Source organism: Rhinolophus ferrumequinum, chromosome 15, assembly GCF_004115265.2.
Source record: "Rhinolophus ferrumequinum isolate MPI-CBG mRhiFer1 chromosome 15, mRhiFer1_v1.p, whole genome shotgun sequence".
Taxonomy (NCBI): domain Eukaryota; kingdom Metazoa; phylum Chordata; class Mammalia; order Chiroptera; family Rhinolophidae; genus Rhinolophus; species Rhinolophus ferrumequinum.
The window spans coordinates 39,869,839-39,888,994 of record NC_046298.1 but is presented as its reverse complement, the minus strand read 5'-3'; the positions used below and the strand labels follow the sequence as shown (position 1 = coordinate 39,888,994).

General features: G+C 58.3%; 1 protein-coding gene across 4 annotated transcripts; it reads right to left on the bottom strand.

Annotated features, from left to right (window-relative positions):
* Positions 1-186: 186 nt before the first annotated feature.
* ARHGEF1 (Rho guanine nucleotide exchange factor 1) lies at positions 187-18,694 on the bottom strand. 4 transcript variants are annotated; one of them, XM_033128679.1, is made up of 31 exons: positions 18,512-18,694; positions 14,248-14,293; positions 14,076-14,159; positions 13,486-13,599; positions 11,466-11,564; positions 11,202-11,244; positions 10,695-10,941; positions 10,221-10,250; positions 9,863-9,962; positions 9,637-9,733; positions 9,508-9,543; positions 9,203-9,340; positions 8,354-8,456; positions 7,755-7,766; positions 7,007-7,174; positions 6,562-6,707; positions 4,993-5,139; positions 4,577-4,659; positions 4,284-4,409; positions 4,067-4,181; positions 3,855-3,955; positions 3,548-3,625; positions 3,256-3,331; positions 3,008-3,175; positions 2,335-2,422; positions 2,132-2,218; positions 1,695-1,762; positions 1,522-1,608; positions 1,051-1,214; positions 856-958; positions 187-550 (listed from the first exon to the last, which is right to left on the bottom strand). In XM_033128679.1, exons 2-30 carry the CDS (start codon positions 14,278-14,280, stop codon positions 875-877), a joined length of 2,922 nt encoding a protein of 973 aa, XP_032984570.1. In that variant the 5' UTR covers positions 14,281-14,293; positions 18,512-18,694; the 3' UTR covers positions 187-550; positions 856-874. The 4 variants fall into 4 exon arrangements, with proteins under 4 accessions (XP_032984570.1, XP_032984571.1, XP_032984572.1 ...); XM_033128680.1 differs by lacking the exon at positions 18,512-18,694 and adding an exon at positions 17,309-17,411; XM_033128681.1 differs by lacking the exon at positions 7,755-7,766.
* Between the last annotated feature and the right edge of the window lie 462 nt (positions 18,695-19,156).

Below are 19,156 nucleotides of genomic sequence, written 5' to 3'. Positions count from 1 at the left end.
GAGCGGGGAGGGGGTGTGTGGAGGTGCCTGGGGAAGAGTCGTCACAACACGGAATGAACGAACAGTTGGAGAAAGGCAAGAGGCACAGAGGTGACGTGGTGGGACAGACCCAGGCAGGTGATGCCAGACAGGGAGGGCTCCAGATGCCACTCCAGGGACCCGCCCTGCCCTCACAACACACACCTCTCCTTAGATAATATATATTAAAAAATAAACCTTCAATTCAGGATATAAAAACAGAGCAAAGGCACTTGGCAGGGGGATGAAAGGGTGCCCCCTCCCCCCGGCAATACTGAGATGGCCCGGGAAACGGGGGTCACTGTGGTACTCCCTGTAATAAAGCCCTGAGTCTCCCATGCAGAAGGCAGAAGGGAGAGAAGGCTGAGGCCAGTGGGATGTTCGGGGGATGCAGTGATCCCAGCTGGGGCCCCCCCAGATGTGGCCTCGAAAGCCCAGCTCTCTCTCCTTGAGCCCTTGGGGTTGGAGATGCTGCAGCAGCTGTGCAGTGGTGGGTGGGTGGTCCTCATGTCCTCTCCATCTTGCAAAAGGCCTGGGGGGATGTAGGAGAAGGGAGACAGAGATGGAGGAGGGGAGAGAGAGGGAGAGACGATGGAGAGAGAGAAACAGGGAAAAGGGGAGAGAAAGGGAGGATGGGGAGAAAGAGCACAAAATGGCCAGAGAAATAGAAACTGACAGAGATGGAGAGATGGAGAGACAAGAGGTGGGTGGACTGGGGAGATTCAGACAAAGGTACAGGGAGAGAAATGGATGGGGTGGTGGAGAGGGGAGCCCCTGAGGTGCCCACTCTGATCCCTCCGCATCAGGCAGTGCTCAGGGTTCCCAGCCCCCACTCACCTGCCTGGGGCAGGGAGCCTCAGGTACAGCCAGGCTGGGGTACAGTGTTCTCCCCAAGCTGAGACAGGATGAGTCGAAGGCGACAGAACTCCTCCTCCACCTCCTGGTGTGTGTGGGGGTTACCATGAGAGGGGTCCCTGCACTGAGTCGTCCCCTCGTCCCCCACCTCCCTGCCTCCCCAACCACAGCCACCACCTCCAGCTGTTTCACGGTCTCCTCCAGGCTGAGTAGCTCCACTCGGATTTCCTGTGTCTGTGTGGGGCTCAGGGGGCCACCTTCTGGGACCCCATCCCCTTGGAGGGGAGGCCCTGCCCCACTGTCTTCTTCCGAGGGGAACAGTAGCTGCTTCAGGGACAGCACTGGCCAGGGATAAGGGGACAGAGTCAGAGGTGGGGCTGGGAAGGAGGATTCAGAGGTGGCAGGTGAGGGGCAAGAAGTGGGAGGGGCCAGGGGCCTGCAGGTGGGCGCCAGGGGGCAGAAGTGAGGCTGGGCCTAGGGCTGGGGTAGGAAGGGAGGGCACCAATGATGGAGATGGGTCCAAGGAGAGGCTGAATTGAAGGTCAAGAAAAGGACGGAAGCTGCAGAAGGAGGGACTTGGGGCCATGCGTGGGGTGGCTGGTGCCCTTGTTTCTGGTGGCAGCCCTGTGGAGGGTGGGGTGAAACTACCTTTCTGAAGGGCCTTGGCAGCGAGCTGGCCCTCAGGGCCGGGCCGGCAGAAGGGCAGGAGGGCGCTGAGTGTTCTCTCAATCCGGCCTGGATGGGGAGCAGGTCGGGTGCTCAGATCCTGCCCAGCTTCCTGTGGGCACCCTCACCCCCACTCAGTGCCCCTCCAGGCTCACCATCAGCTGGGGGCATCTCTCGGCCACCATTGCCATTTTCAGAGCTGCTGAGCAGGGGTTCTCGGGTACTGGGGGAAGGAAGTGCTGGATGACCCCACATCCCTGGCCCCAGGGGTGACAGGGGCAGGGAGACAGAGAGCTGGAGGTGGGGAGGTCCAGAGCGAGAGACAGAGCTTGAGGCTGGGAGACAGGGAGCTAGAGAGGGTGGGTGGGCCAGTGGAAGACAGAGAGGCTTGGAGAGGAGACAGATGGGCCGTGACGGGGCGGCGCAAACACACACACACACACACACACACGCGTACATTCACACACACTCATATCCATACACACATGGAGACAGGGCTAGAGCTGGGGTTCTGGGGACAACAGGAAGGCAGCCCTAGCACCACCCCGCCTCCCTCTCCCCACCCTCCAGTTCCCTCCGTAGCCCCCCTCACCTGCTTGGGCTGGGCCGGGGTTTGGGGCGGGAGGCAGGGGCAGGGACCTTCAGGGACCCAGCGGTCTCAGTGATGAGGGCACACCAGCTGGGGAGACAGGCCAGCCACTGGGAAGTCAGAGCCCCCCACCCTTACCCTGTCCCCAGGGACTCAGGGGCTTGGGCCTCCTCCTCCACCCACGTGAGGAACCCAAATGCCCTCACTTCTTCCGCTCCGACACGGACTGTGCCACCAGCTCGTATATCTGGGCCTCCTGGTCCCAGGTAAAAATGACATAGAAGGCTTTGTGATCTGCAAGGGGAAGGAAAGGTGTGGCTCAGAGCCAGGGTGACCCCACTTTGTGTCCTCCCTGAGCACTCGCTGGGGGCCGGAGATGGCCCTCACAATGGTGGAGGGGGGGCTCCCACGACTCAATTCCCCACTCCTATGTCACTAATACCCCCTCAGGTGCCCTCCTTCCAGCCTTCCCTCTCATGCTCCCAACATCTAACCAGGAACACATTAGCACCATAGTCCTGCGACAGCTACCTTGCAATATGTTTGCAAATCCCTTGTCACTGAGCTCCTGGCTTTCACACCTGTGCGCCTACAACCCCCAAGCAGCAGTCAGGGTGTCCTTACAAAACAGTGGGTAGAGATGGCAGTTCCTCTGTGCAAAAACCTGGGGCAGTTTCCCAGGTCACTTAATGAAATCCACAACCTGGCCTGGCCCCCGCCCTGCCCAGCTGCAGGGCCTCTTCCGCTAGCTCAGCCTCTGCTAACAGCCTCCGCCTGCCACGACACCTACTCCTCCATCTGCGGCAGCCTCCCCTTTGCCAGAACGGGAGTTCCTGGGCGCTTTGGAGGGTTCCCTCCTCACTCAGGGCCAGGCCTTACCGGTGGCCACCTCACGGGTCATGGCGGACGTGAGCCGCAGTACCGGCCGCAGCATGGTCTTGCCGTCAGGCGTGGGTGTCAGCGTCCGGCTGTGTGACTTGAGCAGTAGCCGCTCATCCTGGCGCTGGAGCAGCAGCAGCAGGTCGTCCAGCAGTAGCACGTGGACCTCTGCAGGAGGCAAGGCCGCACTCAGCACCCCCACCTGAGCACTGCGCCACTCGGCCCCTGCTCCCTGCCCTGGCGCTCACCCACAGCCTTGTCCTTTGTCACCCGCCACGTGAGCGGGCCCTCGTGGACCAGCTTCTTCTTGGTGATGTCTAGGTTCTGGAGGCCAGAAGGAGTGACGGTGGGCACAGGCCAAGGTGGGGCAGGGGAGGGTGGGGACGGCCATGGGGTTATGTATCACAGCCAGGGGTGGGATGGGTGCCGGCTGGCAATGGGCAGGGGTCAGAGCCGAGGGGTCTCTCTGGTCTCCTGGCTGCATCATGGGAGAATCCTGACAGCAAGGAGGGCCGGGGATGGGAGAGCAGGAGGGGTCACCTTGAACTCGCTCAGCATGGGGTCACTGCTCTGCCTTAGGTGGGACAAGTCCAGGCGCCTCTGATAATCCTTGAGCCGCTAGAGTAGGGAAGAGAGTGTCATAGGGACAAGCCAAGGGCCAGGCCTGACCTCCAGTGACCCTGAGAGGGAGGAGTTGAGGGCACAGTTAACCCCTGGAAAGCCCTGAGGGGGACAAACTGCGGGCCAGGCTTGAGCTCCAGAGCAGAAGTGGCCCCTGAGAGGGACAAGCTGAGCCCTGCCCACACATGCCCCACTGCCCTGGGCCCAGGGCCACGCCCAGGCTCACCAGCAGGTCCTCCATGTCTCGCACAGCTTGGTTGACGTGATGCAGAATTTCCCGGCAGCACTCAGCCGCCTGCTCCACCTTCTCCCGTTCCGCAGGCTCTTCTGTGGGCAAGGGAGAGACCAGCCGTGGTGAACCCCAACCCTGGCCACTGCTGGTCTGCGGCCAAGGTGGGACAGGGAGAACTGGGCCGGCGGGGCAGCCAGCAGGGGTACCTGTGTTCTGCCCAATGCTCTGCAGCAGCAGTGGGTACTTGGTCAGCCGCTGCATCTCTGTGGGAATCATGTCCTTCAGCTGCAGGCGGCGGCACCGCGGGCGGCTCTCGGCCTCCTGAGGGAACAGCAGTGCTGAGGTGGCCCACGCTTGGGGGCCCTGGGACTGGGACACTGGTACCTCCTCTGGGATCCTGGCCCAGGCCTCCGCCCACCTCACCTGCACAAAGGCGCAGAAACGAGGCTCCTTGCGCTGCTTGGCTTTGAGCTGCTCTAAAGCAAATGACTGGCGGCTGCAGAAGCGGGAGGAGATTTTCTGGAACCAGGAGCCCTCTGCACCATCAAACTACAGCGAAATTCAGGCCAGGGAGGGTGTCTCAGGTGGGCATGGGAAGAGCAGGGCCTCACTCGGGGATGGAGGCTAAGGCAGGAGGACAGGGCTGGGGGAGACCCCCAGCTTCCACAGGTCCCCAGCTAGGAGGAGGGGCTGGGAGCTGGGCCGGGGGCCCTCACCCGGGCCAGCAGCACATCTCCAATCTCCTCTATGAGGTAGCCGCTGTCCTGCCTCTGCTTCATCAGGCGATCGAGGAACAGGGCTGTGGGGAGTGGTGAGGAAAGGGAGTGCTGTCAGGACCCACAAGATTGTATGTAGAGCCTGTTTGGGAGTTGGCGGGGGTTGGGCTGCAGGTGTGTCTATCTGATCCTCGGGGCCAGTGGGCCGGTCACCCCATCACGTGCTTGATATGCCTGTCCCATCTAGAATGTGAGCTGTGGCGGGTCCAGGGCAGAGTTGTCCCCAGTGCCAGAATAGAGGCTGCCCATGATGGGTGCTCAAGGAGAACATGTTAGACTCCAAGCCTCGTTGCCTGAGGCCTCAAAGGAGGAAGCCAGAGGTGGGGTGTGCAGTAGGGCCGAGGCCCTGCACTCACAATGCACTTCGATGAGCTCATCCAGGTTGGGAAAGATGTTCTGTAGCTCCTCCAGGGGGAAGAAGCCGCTGTCCGCCATGGGCTGGTAGAAGAGGTCATGCAGCACCCGGAGCATGCGCACGTGGGCCGCCTCCGTCACCAGCAGCTCTACAGGGCCACCAGGCAGGAAGCATGGTTGGGGAGGGTGCCAACTATGGGGGGGCAGTTTCAGAAGCAGGCTGGGGGGACGAGGAGAAGGGGATGGGATGGGACAACTCTCTCTGAGTGGAGTCATCTGCCCCTGGCACAGCCATTGAGTATTCCTCAAAGCCCTGCCTCTCCTTTTTGGCAGCGGCAGCCAGCCAGGGTGACCAATGGTCCTAGTCTTCCTGGCAATCATGGGCTTCCCAGGACATGGGGCTTTCGGCTCCAAAATGGGGAAAGTCTCGGGCACAGCAGAACGAGTCAGTTACCCCACTGCCAGCAAGCCTGCAGCTGTGTTTAGTGTCTAACCATCCAGCAAGTGTCTCAGCCTGTTTATGGGACAGTGACTCCCTCTGTGCACAGGTTGACAGCCTCAGATCCAGGGGCCCCCAGATGGTGCATGCTTGAGTTCCAGGGGACCTGGAAGTCCCTGGAAACTAAATGCATGGCTTTGTGTGTTACGCGTATTTTTCTGGCGAGAGCACTTGCTATGTTGTCTGACGTGGGAGCCACTAGCCACATACAGCTCTTCAAATTTGAATTAAAATGAAATGAAACATAAAATTCAGTTCTCATTTGTACTCATCACATTTCAAGTGATTAACAGCCATTATGTGGCTGGTGGTTACCATGTTGGACAGCATAAATATTACACATTTCCATCATTCTAGAAAGTTCTACTGGACAGCACTGCTTGTTTTGATCATAGACTTAGAAGGATCTGTGACCCCAAAAGTATTCACCTACTGCCCTAAAAATTCTGAATGAGTACTTTCTTTAAATAAACTTCCAGAGGAGCTTCCAAAATCATCTACTTTTGCCAAACCCTGTGTACTCACACACAATTTGAAATCACAGAAAAGAATCAAGACAGAAGCGAAGCAAACACTGCTAATATATTGATTATCTTCCCAAACTTTTCCCCATGGAATCTTTCCTCCCCAAGCAGGTAAGATCTTAGTAATGACAGCAGTCACTTTCGAATGCTTTTACTGTCCCCAACACTGCGCTAAACTCTTCCACTGAATTGTCTCATCTTCATGGCAGTCTTTTAAGACAGGAACTATTACTGCCCACGTTTCACAAATAGGGAAACAAAGGCTTAGGCTAGAAATACAATTTTATATCCCATTGCTGGCTCTTAACATCAGCACTGTCCTGCACTACTAGAAATTCTTTGGAAATGTCACTTTGTCAGCAGCATTCCTGGTCCACAGAATGGCTGTTCTACAATTTACGTAATCAATGGCCCTCTGTCGGAAACGGGCTGCCTTCAAGCTCTGCTTGTCGTAAATAACATCAAGATAGACATCTCGCTGCATCTGTCTCTCTTTGCCACAGCTGGCTCGTCCTTGGCCACAGTGGGCTGGAGGGGGTGGCACTCACCGCTGATGACCTCCTGCCGCTTCACCTGGTTCTTGGACAAGCTGTGCAGGGTGCCTGGGGGGATGAGCTCCCGCCAGCCGGGGGGCTCTTCCGGTTCCATCTCTAGTCCTGACCGTCCTGGCTCCCCCTCATCTCCAGGCTCGGGGCTGTGGGACAGAGAGGCCTTGTTAGAGCCCCAGCTTGGGGCCTCCCAAAGAGGAGATTTTGACTCATAATATCCAACCACCCTGTGGCCCGGGCATTCGATGCCCCCAGGGGGGCCCTAGCTGCAGACTAGCCCCCAGATTTCTAGAAAGAAGTGTCCTATCCCTCTCTCGTAACCACTGTAGGGCCTCAGTGACCTCAGCATCTGACTCTCAGTTCTCTGTGACTCTGAAAACCACCCCATTCCCATCCTCCCTGACTCTCTAGACTGACTCAATGGATAGGGGGTATAGTGACGTACGTGGCTCGTCGGGCAGGGCCAAGCACGGCCGTGGCGGAGCTGGGGTCCATGTCCACGTCGCTCCGGGAGCGGCCCCCACCCCGGCCCTTAGCCCCGAGGCTGCCCCGGGAAGGCCGGCGGCGGTCACTCACCCGCAGGCTCTCCGAGCGCCCCAGACGCCCCGATAGCCTGGACCCCGAGGCCAAGGACAGAGTCAGGCAGAGGCCAGAACAAGGACAGAGACCAGGACAGGGAGAGGGAGGCAGAGACCAGGACAGGGACAGACGGGGACAGACCACCACAGGGACAGACGGGGAGAGACCAGGACAGAGACAGGGCGAGACCAGGACAGGGACAGGGAGACCAGGACAGGGACAGACAGGGACAGAGCAGGACAGGGAGAGACCAGGACAGGAATCAAACATGCAACAGAAGAGAGCAGAGAGTCAGAAGGAGCAGTGGGATCTAGGGGTGCTGGGGCAGTACGGGGTGGTCTGGAGGGATATTGGAATTTGATGGGGAAGGGGAACCCAGTGTGGAGCACAGGACTGACCCCTCCCTTCCCTGAGGCAGAGGGATGGGGGCAGAGCCAGGAGTTGAGGGTAGGAGAGAGGGAATTTTAATACTTAGCTCTTTGGCTGGGAGGGTGATGTCCCCACCCACCCCTCACAGGGGTGAAGGGGAGTGGGTGGCCCATGGGGAGAGGGGAGGAGCTGGGAGAAATGGGGGAGGGGCTAGCCCTCCCCCCACCCAGGGCCCAGGCACCCACCTCTTCCACCTTCTGAGGAGAGAGGGGTACAGGGTCAGAGGTGGACCCAGATGGAACCCAACTCACCTCCCCCACCCGCCAAAAGGTCCCCAAAGCAGCAGCACAAGGACAGGCAGGGGCAGAACCTGCTCCCCAACTATGAGGGGGACAGGGCCCCCAGGCACGGAGCACAGAGGGATGGGGGGCTGAGGTAAGGGGAACCAGGAGGCAGGAGCGAGGCACTGGCTGAGGCTTAAAAGAAGAGAAGGAAGGATGAAGAAGTGGAGAGGTGGAGGGAGAAGGGCCAGGAGGAGCTGAGGGGTGGAGGGCGGAGAAAGAGGAAGGGGAAGAGGCGGATGGAAGGAGAGGGAGGGAGGAGAGAAGAAAAAACTGTGAAAAAGAAGGAGAGGAAGAGGGGGGAAGCAAGGAAGAGGAACGAGAGAGGAGATGAGACAAGAAAAAGAGGAAGAAGGAAAAGAGGGAGAAGGTGGAAACAGCGAGGTGCAGGGCAGAGTAGAATGGCTCAGGGACAGCAGGTGCAAATGGCAGCAAGACCCCCAACCGCAGCCTCCCAGCCCTGACTCCTGCGCCCCGCACACCCTTCACCCCTGCCTGGGCACCTCTCAGTATCAGCACCCTCCTCGGTACTCTCCAGGGGCGCTGGGGGCTCCAAGCTGGCCGCCTGCAGAGGCGGGTCCCCCAGCTCCAGTGGGGCATCAACACCTGTGGGGGTGGCGGGGAGAGCAGGGTTGGCTGGGAGGCCCCTGTGGCAGTGGAGCCCCACTCTGGGGGGGCCTCAGTTTCCGCCTCCATGGAGTGGAGGGTCGGGGACTAAAGCCATCCAGTGCCTGGCAGACACCAAATGGCTGCTCTGTGCTTTGATGGGGATGGACAGATGGAAAGACCTCTGAGAATACCACTGTGGACAGATGGGACCCACAGAACTGGGGGAGAGACTGCATGCTCTGCTTGATGCCTCTAATCCATCTGTTCTCCCGAACCTCAACTGGGACTTGCAGGAAGAGGAAACTCCCCATTCAGAGATGAGGAGACGGAGGCTCAGAGAAGGAAGTGAGTGACTTCCAATATATAACACAAGACGCAGAGCTGGGATTTGAACCCTGGGATGGCCAAGTAGCTGTCTGAAGTCCCAGGGGTTGGGGGCCACGTAAGGATTGTGAGAAATGCAGTTAATGGGGCTGACGGGCTCACCAATCCAAGGGAGCTGATTGGCAATGTACTAAAAGAGGGTTCTGGGAAATGAAGCCATGGAGGCTGATGGGAAATGTAGTCCAAGAAGGTGGGAACCACATCACCAGGATAGAGGTCAGATCCTGGGAGGAAAGCTGTGGAAAAGGTAAAGTGAGGGAAGGGGTGGTTTTATGGATAACACTGGTGACCAGGAGCAGGGAGGGTCCGGTGGAGAGAACCAAGGGGTGGTCTTGACAGGGGGTCCAGTTAACTCTCACCTAGTTCCCGGTCCGGGCTGTCCCCAGACAGGGGGTGTAAAGAAACTCCAGGGGTGTCCTGCCCAGGGACCCCAACATTCCGATCCCGGGAGGGCATCCCTAGGCCTCCCTTCCGTTCTGTGAGGCTTGGCTTCTCAGCTAGGGAGACATTGAGAGAGAAAGAGAGAAACAAAGAGGCCAGTGGCTCTAATCCACAATGGCCTGGGGAATCCAAGACGCTATGCTCCAGCCCCGTCCTGCCCATCACTCAGGAGATCCTTCCTCCTCCGCCCCCAGGAGGTGGATGCTCTGGCTTCAGGACTTACCATCAGCCTCCACTTTGAGGTGCCGCGTATCCAGGGCTGAAATAGAGATATGAGACCGATGGAACTGTGAGGTGTGTGTGTGGGGGGCAGCGTGGGGAAGTCGGGGTCGGCCGAGGCCAGGAACCTCACCCTGGGGCTCTCCCCGATTCCAGCGGGCAGCGTCCAGGAAGCTACTCAGTCCTTTCTTGGTCTTAGTGGGCTCATCTGACCTCCGGTTCCCCATCACCTGCAGGAAGCGGGGGTGGGGGGAGAGGTGAGAGACGGCTGGTTATTTCTGAGCCACCAACAGAGTCTCAAGGCTCCCCACCAGGTCTCTGGAGAGGAAAGGACCAGTTTTGGGTACTCAGGGAAGCACCTTTTTTCGGAAGAAATTCCTCCCCGACTTCTTGTCCCCGCTCTTGGACCGCACCCCAAGGTGGCGCATGTACAGGCTGATGGCGTTGACCACAGCAGCACTGTGGGGAGAGGGTGGTGATGACCCCAGGCACAGACTGCACACTGCTCCCCCACAGCTCTCCCCTCCCCATTCACTTCCCACCCCCACCCCATAACCACTTCCTGCAGTGTAGCTGAGGAAAGGGCAGAGGGCTCCAAGGGACAGGGACAGGGAAGCTGCTCCACACCCAGGACCCCAGCCTCCCCCACCCCCACGTCTCCTCCCTCAGGCCCAGGAGACTAAACGGCTGTCCTGCTGTCCTCTCTGCTTCCATCACCTCTTTTCTTCATCGGTAGAGATTGTATGTCTGTAAGGAGAAGAAAGTTTGTGAAAAACTTGCTAAGCCTGGGCTCCCTGTCCACCCAGCACCAATGTCTGGATGGCTGTCCCCTTAGAAGCTGGGACAGGAAAGAGGAGAGGCAGAGCGGGGGACTGCTGAAACAACTGGGAAGGAGGATAACGGGAGGGAGGTGTGGATGGGAGTGACGAGGCCCAGGCCCGAACACAGGCCTTGGAGAGACCTGGAACCTGAGAGGGACCCCAAAGCTGGGAAGGGAAGACAAAAACACAGATGAACTAAAATGCCAGGGCTGGAGGACCCAGAAACTGGGGAAGATGCAAAGGAATGAAATGTGAAGCTACAGAGGGAGCCCGGACAGACGGACTACAGAGGGAGCCCGGACGGACGGACGGACGTGGAGGGGGCAGCAGCGGGCACCCTGGGGGTCGGGGAGGGGCCGGCCCCACTCACTGCATCTCCTCCAGGTGGGCCAGCAGCCTCTCAGCCACATGCCGTTCCCGGGCCTCGAAGGCCGCGCGGTCCCGTCCCACCCAGGACTCCAGCTGGGCCAGATCCGGCTCCCAGGGCGTCATGCCCATGAGCCGCTTGGAGCGGAAGTCCTCCAGCTGCCGGCTGACAGCCGCCTGCTGGCTCTGCACCACCTCCTGCACAAACTGCCGCTGGAGGTCTTCAGAGATGAGGTCGGGCCGCGTGCGGTCTGCAGGGATACCGACCGGGGCTGGGGCCAGTTTCCGGGCTCCCGGCTCCCCACCCACCCTTGGACTCCATCAGCCATGCTTTCTTGGGCTACCAAGGCAGCCGGGAGAGAGGAAGAAAGGACTCCCCACTGTCCAAGGAGTGTGGGCATGTGGCCTCCCACCCTGGGCCTTCTGGGAGGCCTGGTCTCTGCTCAAGACCTCTCCTGCATCCTGCAGACCTCTCTCCTCTCCCTCCCATAGACCTCGCTCCACTCCTTACCAAGTTCAAAGGCAACTGTGGGAGGAACTGGCACCCGCAGAACCTGTTCAGGAGAGAGAATGGAGTGAAGCAGAGGACTCGGCAGTGATGGGATGGCAGCTGACGGGCCCTGGGAACGGTGGTCTGAGGGGAGGCAGCAGTGGAGGAAGGGCCAGGCTGGCACAGGTCTCCCCAGGCCAGGCTTCCCTTCACAGGGTGGAGGTGGGGAGGTGTAGGGTGGCTCTCCAGGGCCAAGGGCTGGGGCTCCTGGAAGGCGCCTCTCACCGCGGTCTTCTCCAGGAAGCTGTGATAGAAGTCGAGGAAGGCCTTCTTGGCCTCCTTGGAACCCAGTGAGCCCAGCAGGTCCGCGTGTAGGCAGCAGAGCTGGGGAGACAGAGTGTGACCTGTCCTCCCTACCACCCACCTGAACCACACTTCCCCTTGGAAAGCCTTGGGGCTCAAATCCTCCGGGAAGCGTGTTCCCTGACCTCCACCATCTCCACACCCAGGCCCTGCCTCCCAGGGCCACCATAAGCATTTGCTAGTTTTTTATGCTGTGGGACTGTTCTCTGTGGCTCTGTCTCCTCCCTGCTGCCACCACTCCCAGCTACACAGGGGCTGGTGCATCCAGACGCGTTCTAAACCCTTTATAACATGAACCTTTCTGCTCTTAGGGGCATCATTATTCCATTTCACAGAAAAGGAAGTTGAGCTCAAGAAGCTTGCTCAAGGTCACACAGCTAGTAAGTGGCAAAATTGAGGTTAGAATCCAGGCAGCCTGTCTCCACTATACTACCTAGAAATACTGTGAGCAACTGGAAGGTTAGCTTTGGGGGTGTGCGGGGAGGCTGGTTCTGATTCACCTGTGTCCCAGACAGGGTCCAGAGCACGGTGGGCGCTGGGTAAATAAACAGGTGAACAAATGGGGCTCACTCATTCATTCATCAAGCACTTCCTGGGACTGCCTGTGTACCAGCCCTGTGCTGGGTGACACTGGCAAAGCAGTGGGGACTCCAACTGATCCTGGCTCCTGGGGGGCTCTCGTCAGGTAAGGGACATGGTCTCAGTGTGCTAAGGACTCAGCCCAGCGGGGACAGGACTGTTTCTGCACAGTAAACACTTTCAATTAATCTATGTCACCCCCGTCTCCCCAAAGCAAAACTCTATGACAGGCCATCAGGAAGCAGCCTAGGGGACCACAGCTAGCCCTCAGACACGCCCCCAGCCGTTGAGGTAAGGGAGCAGCGTGACAAATCTCACATTGCTGGAGGCCATCTGGGTCCCCTCAGCCAAGCCCCTGGCCCTCACAGGAAGGACATGGTAGTCAGCACCACCCCTGGGCTGAGTCCCAGGAGCTCGAGTTCTAGAAACCCCCAAGCTTGGGAGGGGAGCGGGGGGAGGAACTCCTTGCCTAGAGGGCCAGAGCCTCCATGAACCAGAGGAGGCGCTGCCACTTTTCTGGAGAAGTCCAGTTCCTGATTTCCTGACAGTTTCTGAGGCGTCCATGTCAGTCGGCGCCCCTTCTTTTTGCATCCCCCACCCTGGCGTCCCTCCCTGGCATTTCTGCCAGTCTCCTTGTCTCCTGGAGGCATCTGCTGTGCGTTTCCATTACAGACCAGTGCCCTGGGCTGGCGCCGACTAAGGCCTGTGCTGGGCTGCACTGCGCCTTCTTGGGATGGGACCCTTGTCCCTGGAGCGCTACTGTACCCCCACCCCCTGCAGCCACTGGCTTCTTCCTTCCTACATCATCTGCTGGGTTCTCTAGACTCTGCAGGTGTTTCCCACGGCACAGCTCTGCATCTGCACCTCCCAAGTGTTTGCTGCCTAATACAGGAGGTTTCTGGATCATGGATTATTTTCTCTCTGCCTTGTGGGCTGCTTGTGGTGGTTTCCTGTTTCTGGATCAGAGCCTGCTGTGCCACCTAGATCTGGGAAGGCCAAAGGCTTTCTCCCCAGCACCAACCCTGAATGGTACCTGCTAAGGCCGCGGAGAGGAGGATTCAATTTCCAGAGTCTGTGAGAAAGGGTGCTGTCATTGATGGGTGACACTGCCACAGGCACAGCAGGGGGGCGGGGGGTATGGTTTTCCCCAGGTGCCTGGATTCTGTTGCTCTCTGCATGCCTCTCCTGTGTGTGCTCTCCTGGCCTGTACTCTGCTTACTGAGATTTACACGGGGCACCTGCAATGTCGTCTGGATCACATGCTGGTCCCTCTGGCTCTCTACTTCTAGACCCTCCTGGCTCATCTTCACTGGTCTGATGCACTGCCTGCTCTGCCTGGCCCAGCCCCCCTCCCTGCCCTCACCAGGGGTCCCGGCTCGAATTGCAGGGCCACGTGCTGCAGGAGGGCCATGAGGTGGGCCGGGCGACGCTTCACCTGCTCCAGGCTCTGGAACTGGCTGTTTTGTTCCTCTGCGTTCTGGGGGTGGGAATGGGGGTAAGACAGTGGGGAGCAGAACAGGGGCCTTGGGCTTCACCCCTCCTCTTTCCTTGGCATTTCCTGATGGACCCAAGCTGGGAGGACGGGGTGATGATGGTGTCTATTCTGTAATGGTGGCTGCAGGGCAGGTGTCAAGGAGAAGGGAGAAAATTTAATGTTAAAATGAGGGGTAATGAGGACAGAAATTAGGAAAGATGGACTGGGGATCTGTGATATACGTGGGGGATGGCAATCAAAACCGGGATTAGGGTACAAAGGGTGATATCAAGGATGGGGGCGGGATAAGGAAGCAGGTACAACCCAAATAAGAGACTGGCAGTGCGAAGATGCAGAAGGACAGCATCTGAGGATGGAGAACTGGACTGAGGTGGGAGGGGACACTGAGGATAGGACTCGAGGGGCTGGGGCCCCAGGAAGCCTAGGACAGAAGATTTTCCACTGGGTCTCCCCCTCACCGTCTCCAGTTCGTTCTCAAAATCCTCATCCTCGGCCCCAATGATGCTGACGGGCACAAGGCCAGGCCGGGGGGGCCCTGGGGCCTGTAAAAGGGGAGGCTTGGCTTCAGCCCACCGTGCTCCCCACCTCACAGCCCCCCAGTCCTTTCAACCCTTGGCTCTGTCCACTCACCGCCCCTCGGGCCACGACGTCCTCTGCCTCCATGGGCTCTGCAGGGCTGGGGGAAGAGGAGGGGCGGAGGTTAGGGGGTGGGAGGAGGTGGCACTGGGTGGTTACTCACAGATTCCTGGCCCAGGTGTGAAGGTGAGTAAACAGCCTTCCCCCATCTGGGCCTCCGCAACTCAATGGGGCCTCTGTGTGGCGACAAAGAGCCCTTCAGAGGCCAGCCAGGGCGGGGAGCCCAAGGACAGGGAGCCTTGTTGGGCGGGAAGCTGGAGGCCCAGGAGCCTGGGTCCAGGGGAGAGCTGTGGCCATGACAGCCTGCAAGTTTTGGGTCCCTAATGCAGGAGGGGCTGGGGGCTCCGACTCTGGGCTCTGAGGCAGGAGTGGCTGGGGGCCAGCAGAGTTGGCGAGGTTAAAGGGGAGGTAGGAGGGAGATAAGTGGGGTGTCTTCGGGCTCCTCTGATCTGTGACAGGCTTGGGGCAGGATGTTGCCTCTGAACCCACCAGCCCCACTTCCTGTGACAGGAAATCACAGTGGCAAACCCCTCAACCCCCAACTCTCTCCAGATAAGAAAACAACACTCTGAACTCTCTTCCCTCAGGGACCAAGAGTCCCCGGATCCACAAGTTCTTTTCCTCAGGGACCTGGTATCTTTCTGGCTTCCACTCCCAGGAAACAAGGAACGGTCCTCAGCTCATCCCCCAAGGTGTGTCTGTATCCCTCACCTACATCCATCTGCCGTGCCAGCTCCGCTTCCCCCAGCCAGCACTCTGGCTGTCTCTCCCTGATTCTGCCTGTCTTTGCCCGTCTTCTGTTTCCTCGTTTTCTCTCCCTTCCTTCAGACCTGTCTCATTTTTCCCACTGTCTCTGCCTCCCCTCCTCCCTCCTCTCCCCGTCAGCCAACTCCACCCTGTCCCTACTTCTGCTTCTCCCTGCCTTTGCCCTCTGCCTCGCTTCTGTCCCTGCCTCTGTCTTGCCCCATCTGCAGCCACTGTCCTCGCACCGATCTGAGCTGTTGGCTCACGTGCTGCCTCTCTCCCATCGTCTCCCTTAGCGTTTCCACTTCTCCCTGTGTCTTCCCACCAAAATCATCCGTGTTCTTAATTGGTATGACTAATGCCACGCGAGCCCGAGCTGTGTCAGGCGGGAAGAGCTGTGGAAATGGGTGGAATGGACCAGTGGGGGGCTCTCCCCACAGCCCAGAGCTATTTATAACCCTAGTTGCCTGAGACCCACCCTTCTCCCTCTTCCACAGGCCTCCTCCCTAGCACTCAATAAATAGTAGCTATGATTTTGATTATGATCATTAAACAATGATGCTTTCTGGAGTGTCCAAATGCTATCCCATGGGTTCATCAGAGCAGGCACCATTTTTATTCTGTTGCATAAAGGGTATTTGTCAAATATCCAAACTTGGGTAATTTAAGATTTGAGCATTGTTAAGTATTCACATAAATAAATTTGCAAACCAAGGCAGAAAAATAATAGCAATTATTTATTATGAATGCTAAACTTACATAACACTTACAGGGCGCCAGGCATTGCTCTGAGAGCTTCTCACATAGTAACTCACTTAACCCTCACAACCACAACCACCCTGTGCTATTGTTATTCCCATCAGAGATGGAAAACCTTCACCAGGCCGCCAGCTGCAACTTCTGGGCTGGAAAACATGACCATGAACACAGAGGGTCCATGATCATCACCTCACTTAGGGGTGGAGAGGTTCGACAGAAGCAAGGAGATTCCAGAAGGGCACAGGAGAGGATACATGTTATCTGAGCAAATGCTCAGTGCCAGGCAGGCCCCAAATCATGCACGTGATACATATTATCTCCTTTATTCTTTGTCTGTCACAATAATACAAAATAATAGCTAACACTTAATGTGCATTAAGTGTCATTAAGCATGTGCCAAGCACAGCATTACTGCTTTATAGGTATTAACTAATTTAATCCTCTCAGTGACCACATGAGGTCAGTATTATTATTATGCCCGTTTTACAGAGGAGGAAACTGAGGCACAGTTCATAAGGAACAGAACCGGGATTCAGACCCAGGCGGTCTGGCTTCAGAGTTTATGCATTTAACTACCAGAATGTGCTGCCTCAGAGCATGGGGAACCCCCCACTCCAACCTTAGGAAACTAAAATCAGAACCAAGACACATCAGGTCTCCTTATGGGCCTGGAAAGTCAGGGGTATGCGGGTGCTGTGGCCTGGGTAGGAGTACAGGATGGGCTCGGCTGCTCCACAGAGTCTGGGACTCAGGGAGGATGGGGGGAGGGTCATGCTGCTCAGGAGATGGCGGGGGAGAGGAGCTGCCACAAAGGCTGGGAAATGATAGGCTGAAGCTGTCAGATGGCTTTACAGGCACCTGACAAGGCCTGAAGTCCAGCAGAGGGGTACTGTGTGCATGGGGCTGATAGGGGTCAGTTCAGAGGTAGGGATCCTACAGCAAAGCAGACACGTGTGGAAGGCAGTAAGGGCACTTGGGTTCTATGCAGGGCTCAGGGTCTATAAGATATTGAGTTGCTGATCCTAGTCCCTAAGAACCTCTGGGAGCCTTAAAGAACCTAAAATACAGAATAGTTAGGGTGAGTCCATAAGGGGTCCTTGGAATGTATACAGCCTCAGGTTCTATTTGACACATGGTGGGCCTACAAGGATCAGGGGTCACACGTGATCATGAAACCATAGGGAAAGTGGCCAGTCTATGGGACCTCTGGAGACTTAAAAGGGGACGAGAATTTCATAGGGGAGTGTGGTGGTCTCCAAACCCAGGATCTACAGGGCTCTGGATTCTAGGGGATACTACCGCTCGTTGGGGACTCCATGTCTGTAAGGAGCAGGGTCTCCACAGGGGGCCAGCAGAAACCTGGGGTGTCTGTAGGATCTTGTACTCTACATGGAATGTGGCGGGTCTACACGACCCCCAAACCTACATGGGACGTGGCGGGTCTACACGGGCCCCAAATCCTATAGGGGACGTGGCAATGAGTACAGCCAGGGATGCTGGGGCAGACGTGTGGAGTCAGGGTTTGACACCCGCCAGGGGCCGCTTCCCTCACCTGCTCCGGGTCGAAGAAGCCACCGCAGCTGCCAGAACCGAAGCCTCGGCGCACCGGCTCGGAGCTCCCCCACCCCCGCCTCCGAGTCGCTCTAGCCGCCTCAGAGGCCGCCTTTGATTCCAGCTCCACTCCTCCCGCCAGCCGCTCTAGCCTGCCTCCTGCCAGACGACTCTACTCCTCTTGCCAGTCGCTCTAGCGCTCCACTGCGCCACGCTGGCCAGATAGGGCCGCTCTGGCCTGCCTTGGAGGTCTGGCGTTTACATATCTCGACTGCTCCCGTTGCTCCCCTGGACCCCGCCCCTGCCCCGCCCCTACCTCCGCGGCCTGAGGTGAGGATGGTTCCACCCCCCACGCCAAAACTGAGCCTGAGATCTCCGAGTTACCACGGCCCTTACTTAGTTCTTGGACTGGGTTCCCCGCCCTATTTTGCCTCTCTTAACTGGGGGACCAAAGTTGATTTTCCAACGCTCGTTCATTAGTTCTCTGCGCATCCACCCCACCCCACCACCGCACACTTTCCTCTGGGGCTGGAAAGCAAAAATCCTGAGTTCAAGCGTACTTTTCCCTCTGACATGCTATGTAACCTGGAGTAAGCAATTACTTCTTTCCAACGCTCAGTCTTCCCATCTATACAATGGAGGAAAGTCGCCAGCTCTACGCCCTACAATCCAGCTCTCGATATAATTAATGACCCAGAAAAAGCTTCCCAGAAACGCTTTCAAATGCGCTCCGCAACTTTCAGCTTCACAGCGGCCTATGACGTTAACTGTCGTTTTTCTTTTTAGGTGGTCCTAAAGCATGCGGGGTTGGAGGATGATGCTTAGCGGAAAGCACCTGCGAGTTCAAATCCCAACTCCACTCGGTCTCACGACGTGTGCCCTGGGACGAGTTGGATCTGCTATCTGGGCCTCAGTTTCCCCACCCGTACAGTGGGAGTGATCATCTGTTCTCTGGATAGTTGGAAGCCTTGACCCGGCCTCGCATGCCTCACCCCACCTGCTGGACACTCGGCGGGTATTAGTTCTGTTCTCTTTGCCCCCTTTGACAGATGGGAAAACTGAGGCCCAGGGAGGGGCGGTCTCTGACTCAGGGGTGCCCCAGGAGGCCCCTCCACTGCCAGCAACGCCCCAGCCCCCTCTCTCCTCCTCCCACTTCCCCGAGCAGCCAAGGGGAGGAGGCCGGGCGGGGCCACGGACGGTGTACCTGGTGTCCGCGCAGGGAGGTGACCGGCGGGGCGCCCGAGGTCGGGCTCGGCGATCCCGGGCCCTGTGTCCCGGCTCCCGCTTCCTGGCTCTGGCGGGGCAGGAAGTTGGGGCGTTTTTCCGGAGGCCCCCGCCCCGCCGCCCCTCCCCGCTTCCTGCCTGCGCCCCGCGCCCGCCCGGCACCTCCGCTTCCTTCCCCTTCTCGCAGCCCGTCCGGCCCCGCCTTTCCCCGCTCCGCCGGGGATCCGAGGGCATCGGCCCCGCCCCGACCCCGCCCGACCCTCCCGGCAGGGTATGTCCGTCTGTCTGCAGGGCGTGGTGTCTGTCCGCCATCACCTCCCGGCGGGGCTGGGGGCGAGTCTCGCCCTGCGCCCTCCTGGGTCTGCGTAGCAACTTGCCCGCTTTCCGTCTCTGTGTGTCTCTCGGTCTTCCTCTCTCTATTTCTGTCCATGGCCCTCTTCTTTGATTCTCTCTCCCCTTTTCTCCGCTGGGGTCTTTTCCACGGGTTCCCCGTTGTCCCTCCCCGTCTCTGTCGCTTTCTCCCTCGGAGCCCTTCTCTTTCCATCTCTGCGTCTCTGCATCGCCATCTCAGTCATTTCCCCACCTGTTGCTTTCCTTGGAGTCTCAAGGGTCACCCTCTCCGTGT